Here is a 24133-nt window from a genome sequence, read left to right on the forward strand (position 1 = left end):
ATCCGGTTTTTACATGATGACTGTACCTTTCTTAGTAGCTGCATTCTCAAGTCAGTCAACTCACTTGCAAGATTTCCTGCCTCTTAGAAGCAAAGGAACTGAACCAGATAAAACTGAGCTCACTATCACTAGCTTTTAGTTTTAAAAACTTAATTTCTTAGGAATATGTCCCACAGCAATTCTCATAGGGTTAGAAGAAGGAGTGAGAAGCAATAGAGAACTTGTGTAGACAAGTATGGATGAGTACAGTGCAGCAACCACACATTCCATCATCCCTTTCATATAGTTAACAGCCTCTCCTTGAGGCCTATGTGGTTCTCTTTCATCTACAATAATATCTCAAACTATAAGCACTGGGCAACATCCAGACTAGTTAGTCATGACTAAACACCACTGAAATCAAGGAGACAAGATATTCATGACTAACTGAACTCCCATTAATTGTAAAGCGATTTCATGATGACTAACTTAACCACGATGTTGTCCACTGTTGGCCACATTTGACACACACTGTCCAGTTTGTGCCCCTCAGCTATCAAAGAGGCTTGTTCTGAAATTACAACTATAACATGTCAATCGTTACCAAGATCTGATATGAGCGAGAGACCATGTATGCTGCCTGGAACTCCTTGGAGTAAAGGGTGAGGTAATAAATAAGCGGGACCTGAACTGCAGGACAATGTTTTGTCATGGCAATGTGACCAGAGGCTTTTTGCAACACTTCTAAACATGGTGAAGTGGTCATTTGAATGCTCCAAGCTGTAGGGAAGTTAATAAAGTAAAGTAAATTTGTGCCGTTGAGAGTATCAACTCCTGGTGACTACAGAGCCCTGTGGTTTTCTTTGGTAGAATACAGGAGGGGTTTACCATTGCCTCCTCCCACGCAGTATGAGATGATGCCTTTAAGCATCTTCCTAGATCGCTGCTGCCCAATCTAGGTGTTTCCCATATTCTGGGAAACATACCAGCAGGAATTCAATCCGGCAACCTCTTGCTCCCTAGGCAAGTCATTTCTCCGCTGCACCATTAGGTGGCTAGGTAAGTTAGTAGTCGCCATTAACAGGCTTAAGTTACAGGCCCAGTTTAATTCACTTTGGGGAGAGAACGTAGGAAGCTGTGCTGTACTAGTCATCTTGCGAGCATGTTTTCTGAAATGGGAGGCCAGTGACACAAATTTAGTCTACTTGTGGGAATTTCACCTTCTAAATATGGTTAGGTTGTCTCTAAGGGTCACCAAATATTGCCTTTCAGATCAGGGCCTCCCCCCTCAAAAATGTAGGACACTTGGCCCAAGTGAACAAGACAGCCTCTTGGCTTAATGGCTTTTCCACATAACCATAAACTTGAAGCTAAATGTATGGGTAGAACAGACAAGCGTCAGAAACAAAGATGAGGAAAGAAGGGTTACAACTTCAGAAAAACAATAGTGAAGAACAGCTAGGAATAACTGCTATCCTAAAAGGGATACTAGAAACTGCGAGGTCTTCTCATTTCCTCTTTCAACTAGGAATATTTCATATTCTAAATTATTAGGTTGTCATAAGTTTAGAATATTTATATACTGCTTTTCAACAAATAAGTTCTCAATGGGGTTACATGAAAAAAGGAATGAGAAGATCCCTGTCCCAAAAGGGATCACAATGTAAAATGACAAAGGAGACACCAGCAACAGCCACTGGGCGGAACACTATGCTGGGATGAAGAGGGGCAGTTGCTCTCCCCCGCTCAACAAAAAGGCACTCACAACTTTAGAAAGTGCATCTTTGCCTAGTTAGCAGGTGAGTATTTTCTGTTTCTGTTAGGAATCACTGAAAGTGAGCTGATGATCGATTCTTCCTCTTTCATAGTTATTCTGTTTGAAGGTTTTGGAGTTTAATTCTTGCCTCATTCATTTCCAGGCATAGGAACCAGCTTCACTGTCTGAGGCAAATACTTTCTTCAGCTGCATTTCAAGCCCATTTTTCTTTCAGCTTCACACCTCAGACGACAAACAAGCATACCAGCAATCTAAACGGTGGTTCAGCCATTGATCTTGCCCCTCCCTTCACAGATGTTACTTCTAGTTCATATTCAGTTGAAAACCTTATGTGTTGCTATAACTTCACTGAAGCCTGTGTCCCCTTTTGCAAAATTGAGCTCAGACTTTGAAATGGTGATTTAACATGACACTGGCACTAGACAATTGACACTGTTCGTAGATTACTTTTGTTGCCAACTTGTAGAACCAGTTTCTTCAGTACTGAATTCTGGACACAGACTAAACGGACTGATGCCACTTTTGAATAGTTTTCACTGCTCTAAAAACATTACAATCAGTTTCACCCTCTTGGGTTCAGAAGTTACATTTATATGCCTTTTATATCTTGACCATCTCAAGATGTTTCAGAAGTTGTCAATACTACTGCAGCTATGACTTGACTTTTCACTCATTCATTACTTTACCAGCTGGTTCAGTACTATCACCAAAAGCAAACATTTTTTGCTTTTCTTGAAGACAGATCAAACTGAAAGATTATGTTTCCAGAAATTAGCTGTTTCTCGTCTATGCCACCTTAGATGTGAAGGAAAGGCTCTCCTGGCTATACATCCTGTCTTCTTTACTCTTAGTTCAAAGAGCTTAAGTTTTGTGTGTGTACAGAAATGCCAAGAAATAAAAAGATACATTGTAACCACAGGATTCTTTTTACAATGGCCCTCGATTCAGTTTGGTGAAAAACCATCCAGTTAATCATTTCAAGTATGTAATGACCTCTGGGATTGCACTCCTCTATCCCAAGTCTTCTATACCTGTATATAAACTGACCCTGTAATAGTTACCATTGTGTAATTCATGGATTACACAAACTTCTGCAAAACAGAATATAAAAATCTGTGACCTGAAGCCTTAGCGTTACTCAAGTGCACCCACAACACAGGAGTAGGATAAGGTGGCCCTATCCACCCCCCAGCACAGGACCTCCAGTGACTGTTGCTGGTGTCCATCATATGTTTCTTTTAGACTGTGAGCCCTTTGGGGACAGGGAGCCATCTTATTCATTATTTCTCTATGTAAATCGCCCTGAGCCATTTTTGGAAGGGTGGTACAGAAATAAAATCAAAACACCACTCTTTCAGAATTGAGCATCTCAGTAAGGGTATCTGCATATCAAGAAACATTACTTCTGTATTTATTTAAAACATTTCTATAACACCAAAAACTTGTGTCTCTAGGTGGTTTGCACATGGTTTCAAAATACAGGGACAAGAATAAAAATTAAGGCAAAATAACTAAGAATACAGATGTTTTAATACAATTTTAAAACTAGTTCTTATAGAACAGATACAAAGAAAGGTCACAGGCTATTGTTAAATCAGGATCTGGATATAATTCCAAGATACGTGTTTATATAAAAACCTACATCACCAAGTTTCTCTACCTTATGCAAGATGGCCTGTAAAAAATCTTGTTTTACAATCTCATTAAAAAGGTAATTCATGAACTTTATGAAGTACCCAACAAAGTACTTCATGAGACCCAGGTCAGCATAGCAAGAAGAAAGTGACACTTTTTATTTACAAAGTGCAGAACTGTCATAGCAATCTTTCCTAAATCTGGATTAACTGGTTGAAGGCCTAAGAATACAACAAAACAGTATGCAATTGTATTCACCCTCGACTATGGCTCAAAGGCAAATGGATCAAAGGAGAAAAATAAGACCATATAAAAGCATGTTCTAAAATACCTGGGGAAAGGGCCCTAGGAAAGCAATTTCACCAAAAGGGAAATAGGACCAACTTACTGAACACAGCTCAATGGGAGTGGGACAGACCTTCCTCTTTCCTAGTCCCAACCAAATGGTGGCACTGGCTACTAAGGGGCTGTTTTCTCCCAGGCCAGCCTTCACACCTCTCTAGGAAGGTCTGTTTCACTTACTACTAAAACAATGACTACACCCAGAGAAGTGTGTAAAAAAACCCCAAAACAAAAACCAAAATTATTATGCATTCGAATTCTTTAAACCACATAATGGAATAGTGCCTAGTCTAGGATAACTAAAGAAAAATTAAAGATAGAGTCATAGTATTTGTGCTGTCCCAGGGAGTGTGGCCTTCTGTAGCTGATGTGCTGTAATTTTATCGATGCCCAAGGTGTCAAGATGGTGTTCACATTCTTTTGGAACCGTACCAAGGGCACCAACAACTACTGGCACCACTGTTTTCTTTTTCCAGAGCCGCTCAATTTCAATCTGAAGGTCCCTGAATTTAGTTATTTTCTCCAATTGTTTTTCATCGACTCATCTATCCCCTGGGATTGCAGTATCAGTTATCAGAACACGATTCTTCTTGATGACTGTCAGATCCAGCGTATTGTGCACTAAATGCCTATCAGTTTGTATTCTAAAATCCCAAGGATTTTTGCCTCTTCATTTTCTGTGACCTTCTCAGTTGGATGATTCCAGCAATTCTTGCTTGCTGGCAATTTGTAATTCAAAGTTTCAGTGGGTCATCACAGCAACTTTATTATGTTCTTCCTTATTATATTATTACTTCACTAAGGCCCTTCAAATCCAATCCTACTAAATTTGTACAGCCTACAGGTGCCCCTGTGACTTTCTGTTATATTTTGAAGGTCCATAGCTCTCGGTGCAAAATGTTGATGTCAACCATTTGAGTGTACAAGATTTATTTTTAAATCAAAGGTGACTAATTTCCATAATAATGGCAAACCATGCTCCAGACACTATACCAAGCGGTACACATATCCTTCTGCTACCACTTTCTTTCCAGTGCTGCTGGTATTCTATCACCCTCACTCCTAATGTGATCTCTAAGTGGTTTTAGTTAGTGTGATTCAGCAGTGTACAACAGGAGACGGGAGAAAGCAGGCAGTAATACTGGTTGTACACTGCAATTCCCAAAAGCCTCATGCAGAACATAGTCAGCTAGATATTGTCTTCCTTTTAAAAAGCAATAATGTTGTATAAGTAGCCCATGGCAGCACTGCTCATGAAGTGGAAAAAAACCACACTTTCTTCACAGTGTGAATGGGACCTGTCCTCTGCTTGTTCAAAAGTCTGAACCCCCCCCCCCGCTTTTTTTTAAAGGGACAGTTTTGTTATTCCAGAATCACTACAACTAGTGAAAATAAAACATTTCTCAATTTTAACTAATATTTTGATCCCACTTTTTCTACCCATAGATGTTTCAAGGCAGCACTCAAGACGTAAACAAAGTCAAACACACGCAATTACAAGAAGGCGGGGGAGTTATCAAACACCATACCATTCCAGCACAGAACTCTCAAAATACCAGCAGCCAAACAGCTTAATTACAAAGCAACCCATCAAATGAAAAAGCCACATCTTAATCACACCAAAAGGAATCAAGATTGGGGCCTATGTACTGCTTCATTTCGGACATTGCAGTCTCAGTGGGCTTTATTTATGGATTTTCCTACCTTAACGGCAGTAAACACAGGATGGCTGGGTACAAGTTGTTTACAACAAAGAGACATTACAAACTTAAGTGCACGTTCAACATAATACAAAATGTTCCTCTTTGGCAAGTATTCTATTACAATACATTACTCAGTAGTTTTGTCCAAAATTTTCTATTGTTTCACTTGCTGATTCAACACAATTACGACATTTCTTAAACACATACAATTACCTATGTCATTTAAAAGCAGCAGTCAGGCAACCATGATACCAGCTTTAAGGTGTCACACTTGAACTCTCATTTGAACTGCAAAGTCACTTTAGCCACATTAGAGGACTATAGCAGTGCAACAAGCCCCTGGTTATGAACAGCTTTGTAATGTATATTCAACATACGTGATTTTGGAAACTTAACTTTGACAGTAGGGAGAGAACAGAAGCTTCACCTTACGTGGAGCAGTGAGGAAATGCTTAGCTAACAAGCAGAAGATTGCTGGTTCAAATCCCCACTGGTATTATATTTTGCAGTAGAGATATAGGAAGATGCTGAAAGGCATAATCTCATACTGTGTGGGAGGAGCCAATGGTAAACCCCTCCTGTATTCTACCAAAGGAAACCACAGGGCTCTGTGGGCAGAGTCGAAGTTGACTTGACGGCACATTTTACCTTTAGAGGACAGAAAGGAAAGTGTGAAGAGGCCAGGGTAGCACATGATAAATGTGAGCCAAAGTGGGGACATGCACAGTTGGGAATAAAACCTGGGCTTTGTGGAAGAACAAAGATTTTAAATAGACAGAAAGAAGTGTGCACAGCTGCAAGACACACCGCAATCATCTCCTGGAGTGCCTGTCAAAAGCACCATCACTTCTGGAAAAAGAATATATTTTATTTGTCCAACAGATTAACCACAAAAGTAGCCTTGCTCTCATAGTTGTTATCCAAAGTTCTAACCCACTAATCAGACAGCCTAAATAATGCATATTGGTTTTAATTAGACTGCTTGGGAGCAATATAGAGATCATTATAATAGTGAAGCAACCATTAAAGAACTCTATACACTGCAGAACATCAGGCACAACTCTGAAGGATTTCAGTCCTCTGAACACTGTTACCAGAAGAATAGTCACACACCAAGATGCATGGATTGTGGTTCCACACCCAGCATTGGGCTACACAATGCCATTTTCCTTCCTTCCTTCCAGAAAGAAGTTATGAATTTGCAAACTGCCTCCTGTAACCTGAAGGGGGAAAATGGATAAAGCGAGTTGGATGAAAGTTTCCCCAAAGAATAATAAACTAGCATGGGCTTCCCAGCTTTGAAAGAGCCTTCAAGATACAAGTTTCATCTATAGCTGAGTTGGCAAAACAGGAATCTGCCCGCCTCCCCCACCCAAGAAGCAGTAATGCATAATTAGGCATACCATGTAGGGCCCTCTCTATAGAACAATTTCTCAAATATGGGGAGATAACCACCAAGTTCACAAGAAAAAGGTCAGGACATTGACACAGCTGAACTCATGGGAGATGGTTACCAGGTGCTGAGAGTCTCCTCCCCCTTCCTTCAACATGGATAAATGATAAAGTAGTAAATGAAGACCCTCTCCTGACAGAGCTGAAAGCTGTAGATGCTTGCATGCAAACAATATCCATGGGAACCAAACCACTGGAACCCCCAGATGTGAATGTGTAACCATCAAGAGTTACAAAGTACCAGAGAGGACTCACTTGGACTGGAGTATCAACCACACAGATTAAACCAGTTACAGCAGGGATATCCTTAATACAAACATTCTGACAATCTGATGGATAAACCATGTGGTAACCCCCACTCTGTTGTACCTAGCATGGAAGTACTGTAATGTACCACAAGCACCATTTCTTTTAAATATTACAGTGGAAGGAGAAGATCCTGCTTTAATGCTGTGCTTCTGTTTGCAAATAAAACGTCAAATAAAAGCACCCCAAGTACTTCCTGCTTCGGCACTGTCTGTTTTGACCTCTGGAGTTGCAACGGGCAGAGTTTATTAGCACAAGCCAACACATGCCTGATTAAGGCAGGGCATGATGTGCTGGGAACTGTTCCCAGGCAAGAGTGCATAAGATGACATTTCAATTAAGCCAGCATGAAATTCTTACCAACAGCCTGCTTGAAGTGTTCAAGCCCCATCATCACCACTGCCGCCGCTGCCACCACCGGTCTGCACAGTATACTGCAGGCAATGGATAAGAGGCTGCTAAAATCATCCTCAACCTCTCTGTGCTTTTGGTATGGCAAAGGTCATCGGATTCCATGAAACAGGTTCAACAACTATATTTAATCACCATTTAATTCACCACAGTTATGTGAACCAGATGATAGATATGCTCAGAGTGGTCAGGGTCCAGAAAAGCCTAACTCTAAAATGCACAGATGCATGGCCTTTAGCCTTCATCTCTAGTGACACAGAAGTCCTATTCAGACATTTTATTTTATTTTTAAAAATAGGGTTGTACACAATTACAGCACCAAAAGTGGATCAGAAGCCCCAACTCAGCACATTAGTCACCCCACTCCACCACTGCTCACCGTTACAGCCCAGGCTGCCAGTCACAAAAATGCCCACCATAACTGTTAGGGTGTCTGCCTCTTCAGACAAGTGTTGCCATAATCACAAGCAGTGTGGCGGCGGGGGAGGATGACACACTGGGGCGGGACTTCTGGCCCTCTTTTGGTGCTGTACAGCCCTTTTATTTTAAAAATGTCTGAAAGACAACCCTTTTTCATTCTTTTTCAGAGCTGCTTGTTCCACCCAGCTTTACAAAAGAAGAAACCAAAAGCCTCTAATCCTTCACTTGCTTGGATAAAAAAAACCCCACTAACATCACAATGTATTCATTACTGAATCACATATTGTTCTTTCTAAATCTGAGATTAGCTTACTTCCTGCATCGAGGCATTTTTAGAAACAAAAATATTCATTGCACCCCTAAGCTGGGCCAGGCAGCAAGTACAAATGCAACTGCCATAATGGCTGTCACTGAAAGGATAAGCTAGCCCAAACTTCCTTAACTATCTGGTACTTTAACACTAATCAGTTCGGAATCCAAGACCTGTGCCTAAGTTACAGCAAAACACAGTTATCCCATATAGGCTATCCACATACGACTAGTAAGTAATATGATTCCTGTATCCTGCTACGAGCAATCTCCATCTGGACTGAACACACACACACTTTAGAACCAGAGGATTTCATTCTCCAAGAGAAACACTGTAGGTTCAGAAGCCAACCCTTCATGTTGTAATACAGAAATACTAAAGAAACCGAGGAAGGCTAAAATAAATATTGAAGAAGAGAAGCATGCAATTTTGTTTCCCATTCTCCTTTTGCAGTAAAGAAGATGCCCCTCTACAGGTTCATGTACCTAGCTCTTGCGATTTCCCCATCACTATTGTTTCAGTGGAAGATTTTGATTTCCTGACTACAGTAGCAAATTCTTAGAACCAACTATTTTATAAAAAGGGAGTCAAACCAGGCTAGAACCCAAAAAAGAAAATTCAGATAAATATTTTCAGTGCATAAGAAACAGACCCACGTCTAAAATATCTTGGTTGCCTTGGACCAGACTCAAACCCCTGAAGAGAAACACTGGTCCTGTTTGAAACAAGTGGTTCAGTAATCAAGTGCTTAGATTGCAGTTGCAAGCTTTATTCTTTTATTTTCTTGTTGTATTTTGTTTATAGCACTTTTAAAATTCAAAAATAAGAGTTGAATACAAGCTATTTCATTTGAAAAAAATATGTTTAGATATTGCATGCTACATAACTGACCTTGTTCTGTGTGAAATATCTCTATTAAAGCTAGTTTAATAACTCAAAGTATTTGAACCAGTTAGCATGTCACTTTCTACAGTAAAAAACAACACTGATTAACTGGAACTGGAACACAAAGTTTTAAATGGTTCAACTCTTTGTTTATAATACTAGTAGATCGTCACACCCAAGTATAAGCACCCACCAAGAAGACTCACCCAAGCACTATAGTAGTTATTAGCAGTAGCTTATTAACCACTGTGTTGCATGTGGTAGGTTTTTTCTATAACTAAAAAGGGCATGTTTATGGGATAGAAGTCAGAGGATGGCTTTTTAGTTATTAGAAATGCAACATTCTGCAGCAGTTTAACTGACGAGTTGCAGGAACAAAGAACCACAATGGATTCAACGTAGAGTTGGATAGGGATCTCTTGTGATTTGTATTCAGTGTCTCAGTTTGGCCTAACAAGTTCAAGAAAGATCCCCTTATCCCTCATGATTTTAATTCCTCCCACTGTCTTTGGGTCACTAGAAAGGATATCGACCGATGTGAATTTCATTGAGACATTTTGAAATTGTACCTGCAAAGATGGCCTAGGCAACAGAATACAAACCGTTTAGTTGCAAGGAACCTTTACACGTTCAACCATCTGATATATGACCCTTAAACTGTAGGGAATCTGAGATGAGATTTCAGATTCACTCTAAGTTCATGTGGAGTGACCACCTGGCTGTCACCACATACAACCCAACAACTCTAGAACACTCAATGATCTCTTGGGGCAGTACACTGCAGAGAAAGACCAATCAACAGTGTATTTATTGTATTGTGTGTACAATTATAGCTACGCCCCTGGTGTGTACCTTGTTCACCATTATCAATCTGAGGATAGAATGCCAGGATTCTGGTAGCTACCTACATCTTCAGGGATGGTTTCTTCCACACAGAATGTGTGTCATAATTGCACTTGAGGGGGGGATTCCCCCCCAAGTAATATTAGAAGGGAGAAAGTATTCCCCCCTGCAACATACAGCTCAACTCTTGAAGCTATTTGCTCTGCTTTTGTGCTAGTGGCACACCATGATTTGGATCATGTAGTTTAATCTGGGGGGCTTGGCAAATGGATGGGCTTAGCACATGCAGGGGGTTAGTCTAGATGACCTTTGTGATCACTTACAAGAGTGACTGTGACAACACATAAAACAGCAACACTAGTTACATACAGTATCCCAAATGTACTATCCCTTTAGCTCCACTTCTACTGGGTCATATTTTGGTCTGTAGATTGCTCATAACAATGAATACATAGCAAGTTGTGTGGAATAAGTTTACATTTTATACATTTTACTAAATACATTTTAGTAAAAATTCCATAACAGCACTTTACAGTTAGGTCTGAGTGATGTACACATTAGTAAATGTTAGCTCTAGTGTTTCTTAATGGATATCTAGGACATGGTATTCAGAAGAACATGACTATTGGTATCAGTGTTTGAAGGCAAGTTAGTCTTACAAAATATTGTTGCAGTTTTAGATCTAGAGAGTTTGTGATGCTTGAAGTCTTTCAGAAAGCACTCAAAGTCTGCAAAATAAATACCTAAAATAGAATTTGCACGAGGCAGCCATATCTGCCTCAATGTAGATATGTATAGTCTATTGTACAGACATATAAACATATGCGATATTCATCCACCAGGCTGCAGCAACCCAAACTGCAGAGAATCTCAGATATGTTTTATGCTGCACTGTAGGTTTATATGGGGTGTTAGCAATATATCCATGTTCCTCCTATGAGAATTGTATAGAAGTGTGAAGACAGTGGTCAACTTTATCTTTTTGATAGCAACAAAGTTGTCCCCAAATAATTAATTAGCCTAGGAGGCAGAATTTCAAATTAAAACAAGACCTTATAGGTCTTGCCTCAGAAGCCAAACAACTGCAATCTGCTGTCAAAAGCTGTTCAAGATATTATTTTTTTTAAAGGGAGTTTTCTCATTTAGTTCAAATGAGGGTTCATTCTGCAGACATGCGTATGCCCTAGTCAGCAAGTTCCAAACCTTAGAAACTTTGCTGATAGGTAACCCATCAGAGGTGCACCTAGGTAATTTTGGAGCCTGGACCTAAAAGCCTTTGGACACCCCTCCCCCCACCGTGTCGTGTCGCTGCAAGCTAAGCATCACTGAGTGATTGATTGACTGATTGACACACAGGTTCTTGAGGGCACAAGCCACACCACCCGGGTCAGACTAAAGGATTTGGAGGCCCCCAGAGCATGGGCGTAACTACCATTAGGCAAGGGGAGGCGGCTGCCTGGGGGGCCCCATGCCTCGAGGGGGCCCCCAAAGGCAAGTCAAATGTGAAGTGAGTGTGTGTGTGTATCAGCGAGGGGCCCATCTTAGAATTTTGTCTCTGGGCCCACTCCAGCCTCTTTATGCCCCTGCCCCAGAGGGTGTGGAGACCCTGGATTTCGGCCCTGAAGTTCAGGGGTAAAAGCACCTCTGAAATTGGCTACATGGAATAATACAGCACAAATTCTGGCAACCGAACGTTATGCAGAAGTAATCAAATCAAGAATACAAACTGACTCTGCTTCAGAAGGTATTTAGAAGCAGAGTGTGTGACGCCTGGCAAGCATGTTTGACGTCAGAAACAATATCAGCAGCAACATTATTCGCCACTAGGCTTGGTTTATTTAAAAGCGTCTTTTTCAAAAAAGGAAAAGGGGAAAATGAAGGTATTCCCAGCTATCCACTTCCTCTGCAAGCAGGTTCCATCCCAGAAACCCCACACAGGCCTCTCCCTTCTCCTCCAACAGTCCCTTAGCATGTCTCCACCTATCCCTTTGCAGAACAACCGGTCCTGCTTTCCACCGAACGGCTGAAGCAAGCACACCCCTGAAGGAAATGCCAGGCAGGAATCGTGCACGCAACGACAAGCCGAGCGCTGCGAGCGTCTCTTCCTATTGCCAACCCTCATTTCTGCTCAGAAATAAAAGCCTCCCTTTTATTGAGTGAGTGGATTACAAAGAGGCCATTACCGCAAATCTGCAAGCAGATTTGCCTGGCTTTGCAGAAGCTGCCTTGTAAGCACATGATACCACCCTATCATGAAAATAATCGTTTCACACATGAGGAAGAAGAACAGCCAGCTCCAGAGGCAGTCGCGCTGCACTGCCACCAGCCAGCTAATAATGGAGTTGCAAAGCTCAGGATCGTGGGAAGTAGCCGGTCGCGATGCCGCTTTCAAAGCATGCACGTTTTGCTTTAATTGAGCCGAACAGAGTTTCACAAGGAGACATCCAGCGGAATTATGGCATTTAATTAAGATAAATGCACGCCTTTCGCCGTTCTGCCCGATTCCATTCGCGTAAGTCAGGTGCTCAGGAAGAAGTTAACCCTTTACTTTCCCTAGAATGCGCAAAGCAAACAAGCACGAGGAAACGGTGTTTTGTCCAATCTTCCTCAGTGCCAAAGAGATGTCAGAGTGACTTTTAAACTAGGCTGTTAACCCCCAAAAACTTCATGGCTAGTAGACAAAACGTGTGCTGGATAAACTGCAGGCTAGCATCATACATCAAACCCGAGCATATCAAGCTGCGCCCGACTCTGAACTTATACAACACATAAAATATGCAATACTAAAAATCTAAGTCAAAAAAGGTTAACAAGCAGTAACTCAAAGCCCCATGACTCGAAGCCGCTGACAGCCCCTAGCATGCTTACTCGGAAATACAAGGAGGAGGGGGAAGGCGCGCGCTCGGTGGGGGGGGGGGGGAAGCTCTACGGTCCAGGCAGTAGTTTAAGAATTGCAGCCTAACTCTGTAAGAAGCTGCTCAGAAGTGGAGCGGATCCGTTTCAGAACCGGGTTAAAGCTTGCATCTCAAAACGCACGGAGGGCTGCAGTAACTAGGCTTTGACAACAGCTAAGCGACAATCCCCAGACTCCTTGCTGTGAAGGAGCAGCCCCTTGAAGGGAGCCATTCAAAAGGTTAAACGGCGTTCTAAAGGTTGCACTTTTAACGGCTTTGATGATCACAACGCCGCTTTCGTGTCGTTCCTTGGCATTGCACACTGGCGAATAATGATAAATATATTTATCGACATGGTCTCCAAGCTAAAGCTTGGAACCGCCCCCGCCCCCTCCCATCAGATCTCCTTCAGTGAAATCTCACTGCCAAGCGACAGGATTGCCAACTTGGGCGAAGACTCCAAGTTCTTTGCAGCGTCTGAAGTTCACATGCAGCATGGCAGGGAAAGCTTTCCCCGAGCGATCGCTCCAAGCAGACTCTGCGCCTCCTGCCCATGGCAGCTGCGCCACCTCCAGCATGGCAACCAGCCACGCTGCCCTCCTGACGCCCCGGCAGCGGCAGCAGCCCGCACTTACTTCTCGTCCACATGCAGGCTGGGCGAGCACTTGATAGCGAGCCATGTTTTCCAGTGTATGTGACGGACTTTGTAAACCTGCCCGAAGCCCCCGGAGCCGATCTTCTCCCAGCTCACGAACTCGCTGGAGTCAAAGGTTTTCAGCAGCCCCATGGCCCACGAGGAGCTGCCCTCCTTCTCCATGGGGCTCCCTTCTTCTTCCTCCTCCTCCCCAGTGTGACAGGATTGCGCTCGCCTGAGCCCCACACTAAACTCCCTGACTGCCTCTCCCTCCGCCTTCGCTGTTCTGTCTTTCCCCAGGTGACTCAAGGTGTACTCATTAACCGAGCCATTACATCACTTCCTGGCTTTTCCCCTTCTTGCCGCTCTGTCGGCGAGTGCAGTGCAACTCTACCCGAGCAGTCCCAATCAGAAGAAAGGGGATTGCAAAGCAGGGTGTTGTTTGAGCAGGACACCTGTTGCACAACTGCAAGCTGCAATGGAAGAAAACTGCAGGCTAGACTGGAATAAAGCGAAGGTTTCTCACCGAAGGCGGTGGCGGACACGATCCCTTTGCATTGCCCTAGAAGAGCCTGCCAAATGGGCATGCTATCTGCAGGCAGCAGCTTTTAATTCAAATGACTGTTCACCATCTAACAGACCTCCGACAAGAAGGACGTCCAGTTGCCAAGATCGGGGTTCAGAGCGGCGTTTTCTTTAAGCCGCTGTTCAACAAAACTTCCCAAGGGGTTTACACAGGAAAAACATATAAATACGCTGGCTCCCTGTCCCCAAAGGACTCGCAATCTAAAAAGAAGCTGTGGTGTGGCGAGGGTGGGTGGCAAATGGGTCCACTCCAGGGGCCACATCAGGAGGGAGTAGGGTTGCCAACATTTCATTGCCAGAATGAGGGACATAAGTTTGTGGGGTCTGGCGGGGGTGTGTGCGCGCGCTCGGGGCTGTATGCAGTGGTAATCAAGAGTGTATCATTGATGTATATGTAATTTAATTATATGCTATTGAATAAATGAGGAACAAATGCGGTCCCTATAGGGACCAACATTTCATCCCTGAAATGAGGGACATCCTGCATAATGAGGGACAACCCTGGAGGGGGGGGAAGGAGGCACAGCTGCCTCTCTTTTTCAGAGCTCCGTTTGCTGCTCCTCTCTCTCTCATCCTGCCCAGGCCCCAGTAGTAATGAGAGCCCTGCTGCCTGCAGGCTGGCCATTTGTCAGGTAAATAGGGGCCAACAGGATGGGAGAGAGAGGAGCAAACGGAGCACTACTGAGGAGGAGAGGCAGTTGTGCTGCCACCACCTCCAGCTCCTTAGGACAAGCCACTCCTGGGTCACATCCCCCCCCCCCCCGGAGACCCACCTAGCTGAACCACTTCCTGACAGGGAGGGTGATGGGTTGCACTTCCAGGTTTCAGCGCCAGTCATGCCCCAGCATCAGGACATCAATCAATCTGCAGCAAGTGTGGCTGGCTCTGGAGCCCTCCCCTCTCTTAGTCGGTGAGCAATTCCTTCACCAGCTGGTGCTTAAGGCAACGAAGCACCCAGCCAGCGAAGGCATTGCTCACCAACTGGGAGAGGGGCGGACAGTGGGCAGTATGGCCATGCTCCCTGTCAACATGTGGCGTGACTGGACTCAAGACCTGTCGGAAGCACCACCTGTAGCCCTCCCCAACAGAGAGGCAGCAGAGAGGCAAAGGCAGCAGGCTAAAGGCACTGACGGGCGGGGAGGGGCCTCTGCCAATGTTCCTACACCCCTGGCTGGAGGGATGCTATGCTGGGGTTGGACAGGCCCGTTGCCCTCCCCCTGCTAAGAGAACCATCTCTTTAGAAGAACATAGGAAGCTGCCATATACTGAGTCAGACCATTGGTCTATCTAGCTCAGTATTGTCTTCACAGACTGGCAGCGGCTTCTCCAAGGTTGCAGGCAGGAATCTTTCTCAGCCCTATCTTGGAGAAGCCAGGGAGGGAACTTGAAACCTTCTGCTCTTCCCAGAGTGGCTTCATCCCCTGAGGGGAATGTCTTGCAGTGCTCACACATCAAGTCTCCCATTCAGATGCAACCAGGGCAGACCCTGCTTAGCTATGGGGACAAGTCATGCTTGCTACCACAAGACCAGCTCTCTTCCCTTAGGAGGTATCACTGCTTAGTTAACAGGGGCCATTTCTTGCTCTCCACCTTACTTAGGACACAAATGTTCTGATTCGCAGTAGAGGCAGATCCATATAACAGCTGTTTTTTTAAAAAAATATTTTGAAGGGGAAACAGCCATGCTTCTCTGGCCCTTCACCTTGATGCAGTCTGTAACCTTTCTGCAGCATGCATGTTTAACTAAGGATGAAATCCTAGACGTGCTACTACTACAACAAATATTTATATACCACTTTTCAACAAAAGCTTCCAAAGCAGTTTACATATAGAGAGAAATAAATAAATAAGGATCCCTGTAGGGATGTGTATGGGACGGGGCAGGGGTGATTCGAAGGAGGGGGATGTTGGACTTTAAGGGTGGGGAGGGTGCACTTACCCCTCCCTCCGCTCCCCCCGCCCCGGCGCTCAGTTTTTGTAAAGTCCTTTGGGGCAGCAGCATACCTCCCTGCTGCCCTGTCCCCTCTTCGTCCAAAAGTGGCCAGAAGTACCTAGCAGGGAGGTACGCTACTGCCCCGAAGGACTTTACAAAAACTGAGCACCGGTGGCGGCAGGGGGGAGCAGAGAGAGGGGTAAGTGCACCCTCCCCCACCGTTAGAGTCCAAAACACCCCCCACCTTCGAACCTCCCATAAAAGGGCCTCCGAGCAGGTTTGTACACATCCCTAGATCCTTGTCCCCAAAGCACTCAATCTAAAAAGAAGCATAAGATGGACACCAGCAACAGCCACTGGAGGGGTGCTGAGCTGAAGTTGATTAGGGCCAGTTGCTCTCCCCATGCTCATTAAATAGAATAACTCTGTGGCCAAGTTTTGTTACATTGCATGTAAGTTGCATATTACTATTTTATGATGTCTTATTCTCTTTTTCCTTTTTGCTTGCGTTTTGTGCTGGTCATTGATCAAAATAAAAGCTGATTCTGATAGAATAACCAGTTTAAAAAGGTGCCTCTTTGCTCAGTTAGCTGGGGTAGGGCCTCTTTGCTCACTTAGACAGAAGTCCCATCGTGCTCCATGGTGCTTACTCCCTAGTAAGTGTGTTTAGTATTGCAATTTAAGTCTGCCTAAGATCTCCTCCATTGTGCCTAGGGAGCAAGAGGGCTGTCATTTTGAATCTCCACTGGTATGTTCCCCAGACTATGGGAAATACTTATATCGGGCAGCAGCAATATAGGAAGGTGCTTCATCTCATACTGTGCAGGAGGCGGCAATGGTAAACCCTTCCTCTGTTCTACCAAGAAAACCACATCGCTCTCTGGTCACCAGGAGTCAACACCAACTCGATGGCACAATCTTTCTTTTTTCAAACTATCATAGACTTGCCAAGTTCCCAGTTCCCTCCCTAGCATCTCCAAGATAGGACTAGAGAGAGAGAGAGAGAGAGAGAGTGAGTTGAGAGAGACTCCTGCCTGTAACATTGGAAAAGCTGCTGCCAGTCTGTGTACAATGCTGAGCTAGGTGGACCAAAGGTCTGACTCAGTATAAGGCAGCAACAAACAAACAAACAAACAAACAAACAAACAAACAAACAAACAACTTAGAAACATAAGATGGACACCAGCAACAGTCACTGGAGGTACTGTGTGGGGGTGGATAGGGCCAGTTACTCTCCCCTTGCTAAATAAAGATAAAAATAAAGATAAAAGGTGCCTCTGCCAAGTTAGCAGGGGAATAAAGTCATTGTCTCCCTTTAGTAGTTTATGTATGGATGGATTGGTTTTGACATTTCCTATGCCCAGCAATGTTTGATTCCTCAACTCCTTTCTTTTGGTTTGCTTAACATCCTGCCTGATTAAGAGTTGTGATGAACTAAAAAGCTTGCTGACTTATTTAGGAGCAAGCACATCTAGCCAGTCCTAAAAGTGGTATTATGCTATCTATTCAGGTGACACTATCAAGGGGGAACTGGAAGATCAATCCTGCGATCAAAGGCTCATTCCCAGCACATCAGTTATGAGATATGCACCATCAGGTGACATTAATGCTCCTTTACCATTCACAAAGGTCAAATCAGACTGTCTCTGTTTATGTATGCTTATTGTAACCATGTTTGCCCCACTCTTCAGCCAACAAGGCTCCCAGAGCAGCTTTTATAAAATTACTAAAACAGCAAATCATTAAAACAATGGAGGGAGGTTTTTTGTTTTTGCCTTGATGGCTTCTTCTGTTCCTCCTTTCACAAGGCAATTGGTGGTTCTACTGGTCTCCAAGAGATAAGAGCCAGCGTGGTGTAGTGGCTAGAGTGATGGACTAGGACCGGGGAGACCCAAGTTCAAATCCCCATTCAGCCATGATACTAGCTGGGTGACTCTGGGCCAGTCACTTCTCTCTCAGCCTAACCTACTTCACAGGGTTGTTGTGAGGAGAAACCTAAGTATGTAGTACACCACTCTGGGCTCTTTGGAGGAAGAGCAGGATATAAAATGTAAAAATAATAATAATAAATAATAATAAGGAAGGGGCTGTTCTTAGTTGAGCCGGCAGTAGCAGATACGGCAATGATGATGATGATGACACTTGCTCACAGGCTTCTTCTTCAGAGTCACATCAGGCAGAAACGCAGCAGCCTGGTTGGTCTCTGGGACATCTCAAAGAGACCATATTATACCTATATTAAAATAATTCACTTGCTGCCAATATGTTTCCAAGCACATTCAAAGTGCTGTTTATAACCCATAAAGCCCTAAACAACTCAGGCCTGGGGTATTTAAGGGAATGTCTTCTTCATTATGAGCCCCACCGCCCATTGAGATCACCCAGAGAGGTCTGTCGATCTATAGTTGCCACCAGTTCGTCTGGTGGCTACACAGGAACAGGCCTTCTCCATAGCCACCCTGAGGCTTTGGAATGCGCTCCTGCTGAAATGAGAACCTCCCCACCTCTGACTTTTAAGATGCATTCATTCGACCAAGATTTTTTAACTAGAATTGTGGTTTTAAATTGTTTTAATTTCTGTTTGTTGTAAACTGCCCAAAAACAGGTTTGGGGTGGTATACAAATATAATGAATGAATGAATGAATGAATAATACTCAGAAACTAGTGGGGCATGTCTAGGCTGGGCTGGGCAGTGTTGCCACACAGCAGTAGTGGTCTTACAAAATTTAAAAGGTAGAATCTCCTTCCTCACTGCCTGCCCCATCTCAACCAGAGCCAGCCGCTGTGTATGACTTGGGCGCCTCCTCCATTCAGTTAAAATTATATTCTGTAATGTAATATAATTTTATTTGACTGTGGAGGGAAAGCACCAATGTCATATTTCACCTAGAATCAATGAAATTGCCTTCAAATAAGAATCCTTAGGATGAGGGCCCAAACATCATCCACTTTGTTCTAAGCTTTTCTACTGCACACTGACCATATAGATTTATTTGCTTTACAAATAACTGCAATGTTTGCAATGTTATTCCTATTAATAAGAGCTTAATATCTTTATTTTGAAAGAGTTATGCTATTATCAAATGCTAAAGGGACAGTTGTAATGCAAAATCTCAAGATCTTCAATTTACCTCTAAATAAAAATAATGGACTTTTTAACAGATTCATAACATTAGATACAGAAACAGTTCTGCTAACTTCAGAACTCTCAGGTCCCATTACCTCAAGGCATGAGCTAAGTACATTCTTAAATACTTACCAGTGAAATAATGAGGACCTGATATTGTTTAACTTTGGCTGGCTCAAGCCCAATACATTAAAAAAGAAGCTTAGCATGATATATTCTATGCATACTATATGTAATTACAAAGACCTCTTCTGTCCATTATTTGTTCTTTTTGCTAATGCCCATTGTTTCATCATGTTTAGAAGATTAGAAGAAGGGTTTTCAATTGGGTTACGGGCAGTTTGCAGCTCCTCTGCACTCTTTTTCTTCTCCTGAAGATTCCTTGTTCATGAGAAACTACTATCTGGTGTGTGTGTTTTTAAAGAAGTACAGCTCTTTATTCCAATGCCATCTGGAATTAAAGAAGACTTCCCCTGGTAACACTTCATTTTCAAGGCCAGGGTTTAATGTTGTAACATCACAACACCATCATGCATTGCACCATTGAATCTCAAATATCCATCATCATCTTCTTTGTATCTAAAGCAAGCAAAATAGAAACAATTGAAAAGTTTACTGTATACTTCGCTGTACCCACCAGTAGTGACAGCAACCTCGTTGAGGGGCAGCTTCAGCAACTATTCTGGGAAGCCTTGCAAATTAAGGCCATATATTTGGGAAGCAGAAGTAAACTATGGCAAGAAAGGTTTCACCACAAAGGAAGTACAAATGGATAATATTAAATAGATACACTATAAGAATATGCTGGTCAAAGACTGAAATAAAGACTATGCTATGACTATAAGAATGTAAAAGTGTAATAGTATAAGTTAAATTACAAAAATTCAACAAGTGATCGCTAAGTACAAACAACTAATTGAGTCTACTTTCCACTTCTAATTTACATTTATATGACAAATGGGCAATAAAATACCCTTTTTGGGGTCTCTAGCACCTCCTCCCATATGCTGTAAATTTAGGTTGCATCTGACCATTAACACAAGAGTTACAAATGGGTATTGCCTATATTTTGAGTATACTTGAAATAAGGTGGTACAACAGCAAAAAATGCTCCTTTTGGGGGTCTTTTAGGACCCCTTCCCATGTACTTTGAATGCGGTTTGTATAAGACTGGAAATGCAAAAGTGATTAGAGGAGGTCACACAGATGGGGACACACACACAGACTGATTTCATAAGCCTTCTTCCCTTCGGAAAGTAGACTAAAAATAATGATATTACAATAGATTTAGACATGTATTTTTATCTATTTCTTAATATTTTATAAACCATCCTAAACCTTTGAAAATGGCAATATTTTCTACTATCTCATACTCTACTACATATTTTATCACATCAGTTGCTTTTATCCCATACTCTAGAAGTCTGTACCCTATCCAATATCCAGAGAGACACAGTATTCGAATACAGCATATCTGTTACATTCTACCTGTTCACACATTGCCTCAGCCTCCACATTATGGCTACAATGCCTTACACATATATGTGTACACATATAGCATAATTAGGCTTCAGAATTATTCTGAAGTTAATACTACTTCCTGATTTAGGGAGAGGACATAGCGCTCAGTACTTCCCCGAAAGTAAGACCTACGCCGAAAGTAAGACCTAGCAGTAATTTCTGATGTACCGCTAATTGCCCTAGTTCATTTTTTGGGGCTAAAATTAATATAAGACACTGTCTTATTTTTGGGGAAACACGGTAGTAGAACACAGGCTTTGTATACAAAAGGACCCACATCCAGTCCCTGCCACCTCCAAATCCCGTCTGAAACCCTGCAGAGCTCCTGTCAGTCAGTCAGTGAAGAGAACACTGAAGCTAGATGAATCAATAATCGGATTCAGTAGTTGTTGTTCTTTTATTGCAGCCATAGGCCAAACAGAATCTGATTCAGTATGAAGCAGCCACAGATGTTCATATGTTTAGAAGTAGGTTTCACATAAATTATAACTGCTAAATGTATTTTTCTCTTTAAATACAATGGCTGACATCAGGAGTGCAGCTATAATTAAAGAAGGGGCAGGGGGACTAATGTCCTTGCGCTTACGAGGGAGGCAGGTTCGGGGAAACAATCCACTCTTCATCTGCCCTCAGTGGCGGCCCGTGAACGCACCGCTGGGGGGGGGGGGGCGTCAGGAGACACCTTTAAGAGTAAATGAATTTGGTGCTTACCTCTGTTCCCGCTGCATCTGAATGCTGTTCAGCGAAGCAGCATGCCACCCAGCAGCCCCTGCGGCGGGGAATCACCTCCGCCACTCACCGGGCTTCCATGCAGCCGAGCCCCCACCAGCGGCCAGGTGAGTGGCGGAGGCGATTCCCCACCTCAGGGGCTGCTGGGTGGCACGCTGCTTTGCTGAACAGTGTTCAGGTGCGGCGGGAGAGGAGGTAAGCACCGAATTCATTTACCCTTAAAGGTGCCTCTCGTCACCACCCCCAGCGTCACGTTCACGGGCCGTCACTGTCTGCCCTTCTGCTTCCTGATTCCTTGGCAAGCTGCGGACTCCTGATCAGAGTGTGAGGAATGTGTGATATTATTTGCATAGGACCGAGAGAAAGGGCATGCTGAGGATGTTTTGTTTTCACCATGCCCATATAGTTCTTCTGTAGCAAAGGCACAGAGTGGGGGAGAGAGAAGAAAGTAGAAGTGGGGCAGGGGCCTCCCAGGGCCCATTTCAACCTTGCTATGCCCCTGATTGACATCCAGCAGCCCACTGGTAGTGCACAGACCAGGAAGATACACCTGCACAACAGAGAGCTTTCCTAGCTGAGCTAAGGCCCCATACAGCAGCGGGGAGTGAATGTTGATGATTTGCATTGGCTTCAAGTGCCCTGTGTCGCCCAAAAATGTGTCCATGGGGATCGTGCAGCAGTAGTGGGGAAGCTCTCCATTGCTCAGTGCATCTTCCTGGTGCACTATCAGTAATATAAATGTCTTTCAAATAACACCAGACTAACATACCGAAAGCGAGAATTACAGATGAATTTGTGCACCTTGCGAAGGTGGAGAGTCAACGTGTAACACCATGAAAAACACTTCTGGCAGATATGGCACCTGTATTTTAAAATGCCATTTTTCTGAAAGAAAAGGATTATATGAAGGTTACAGTTCTAGCCAATACTAAAAATGGGCATGGAAAAAGTTTAGAATATGGTATTTTGAGCACACGGATCTTACATGTCCACAAAACTTTACCTGCACTTTGTTCATAGAAAACCAATGATGAACACCATCATCTAGGTACATTACTAAAACATCTGGAAGTATATAGATCAGAGTTTGTAATGGCATCAAGGCCTGCTGTTAAATTACCACCCACATAAACAAACACTAACTAAACAGTAGGGATGTGCACAAATTGATTTCTTGTGATTCAATTCAAGATCGAATCAAATAAGCCAGATTTAATTCGAACTCAAATCTGATCAGATTTGATTCAAGTTGGATTAGATTCAATTATATTTGGATTGATTCAGGACACTTCTAAAGGCCCCATGGGCACCAGATTTGGGTGGTGGATAGGTTCCAATGGGTGCCACCTACCACCCAGATTTGAAGGAAGTGGGGTACTTGGTTAATTTTTAATGATTTTTTTTTAGTTTTTGCTAATTTTGTATATTCCTGCCATAGGAAATAATGGGGATTTGAAGTTGACCTATCGGTAACCCTAACATGGATCCCCAGCTTTAATTCTTTTAAAAAGCTAAACTCTAGCCCTTGTACAAGTGGAGTTATGGAGCAAAATGTGCGTTCACTATTTTTCAAGTGTTTGGATTCTTTGGTCATAGGAGGAACATAGGAAGCTGCCATATACTGAGTCAGACCATTGGTTTATCTAGCTCATTACTGTCTTCACAGACTGGCAGCGGTTTCTCCAAGGTTGCAGGCAGGAATCTCAGCCCTATCATGGAGAAGCCAGGGAGGGAACTTGAAACCTTCTGCTCTTCCCAGAGTGGCTCCATTCCCCTGAGGGGAATATCTTACAGTGCTCACACTTCTAGTGGTCTCCCATTCATATACAACCAGGGTGGACCCTGCTTAGCTAAGGGGACAAGGCATGCTTGCTACCACAAGACCAGCTCACCTCTCCTAGATTGTCAACTTCTCCTCATAATGAATCCCTATGAGGATTCATTATATGTCTTCATTTCTTCTGTTCATTTTGACTGTCATTGGAAAGTGCCAACTGCCATGTATGGACTACACTCCCCCCCCCGGGGTACTTAGTTTATTTTTTAGGATTTTTTGAAGTGTTTAAGATTCTTTGGTGTCTTCATTACACACCTTCATCTCTTTTGTTCATTTTGGCCCCACTGCTTTGTGGGTGGGGGTGGGGAATTCATGGCATTCCATGGGCCAACTACCCCACCAGCCCACAAGCCATTGGGGTACTCAGTTTATATTTTAGGAATTTTTGAGGTTTTTAGACTTTTTGGTGTGTAACAAATCCTCATAGGAATTCGTTATGAGGAAAAGTTATTAGACACCAAAGAGTCTAAACACTTGAAATTCCCAGAACATAAACTGAGTAGTACCCCACTGCCTTGCGGGTGGGAGGGGGGTGTAGTTGGCACATGTGTCAGTGTCCAAAGACAATCAAAACGAATAGAAGAAATGAAGGTGTGTAATGAATCCTCATAGGGATTCATTGATGAAAAGTTATTATACACCAAAGAATCCAATCACTTGAACAATAGTGGATGCACATTTTGCTCCACAACTCCTCTTATGGAGCTTAGCTTGATTTTAAAAAATGAAAGCTGGGAATTTGGGGAGAAATAATTGGAGGAATCTGAATCTCAAACTGATTTGAATCATATCTGGTGCGATTCAATTCG

At 43.2% G+C, this 24133-nt stretch overlaps 2 protein-coding genes across 16 annotated transcripts in view; both read right to left on the reverse strand.

The window, feature by feature from the left end:
* The window catches only part of RIPK4 (receptor interacting serine/threonine kinase 4), a 33438-nt gene extending 19528 nt beyond the window's left edge, over nucleotides 1–13910 (reverse strand). Inside the window, exon 1 of the mRNA XM_053312692.1 lies at nucleotides 13593–13910. Coding sequence (XP_053168667.1) covers nucleotides 13593–13774 — 182 coding nt within the window. The 5' untranslated portion in view covers nucleotides 13775–13910. The remainder of the gene's footprint in view (nucleotides 1–13592) is intronic.
* Nucleotides 13911–18710: 4800 nt separating this feature from the next.
* Nucleotides 18711–24133, reverse strand: part of LOC128349388 (histone H4 transcription factor-like) — a 41133-nt gene continuing 35710 nt past the window's right edge. For 14 of the 15 annotated variants that reach the window (XM_053305583.1, XM_053305580.1, XM_053305582.1 and 11 more), the window contains 2 exons: nucleotides 22257–22372; nucleotides 18711–19816 (listed from right to left, as the gene is read on the reverse strand). In XM_053305583.1, the coding sequence (XP_053161558.1) occupies nucleotides 19741–19816; nucleotides 22257–22372 (192 nt within the window). In that variant the 3' untranslated portion in view covers nucleotides 18711–19740. The remainder of the gene's footprint in view (nucleotides 19817–22256; nucleotides 22373–24133) is intronic. The other variant, XM_053305594.1, reaches the window with a different exon arrangement.

This window comes from Hemicordylus capensis, chromosome 3 (assembly GCF_027244095.1).
Source record: "Hemicordylus capensis ecotype Gifberg chromosome 3, rHemCap1.1.pri, whole genome shotgun sequence".
Taxonomy (NCBI): domain Eukaryota; kingdom Metazoa; phylum Chordata; class Lepidosauria; order Squamata; family Cordylidae; genus Hemicordylus; species Hemicordylus capensis.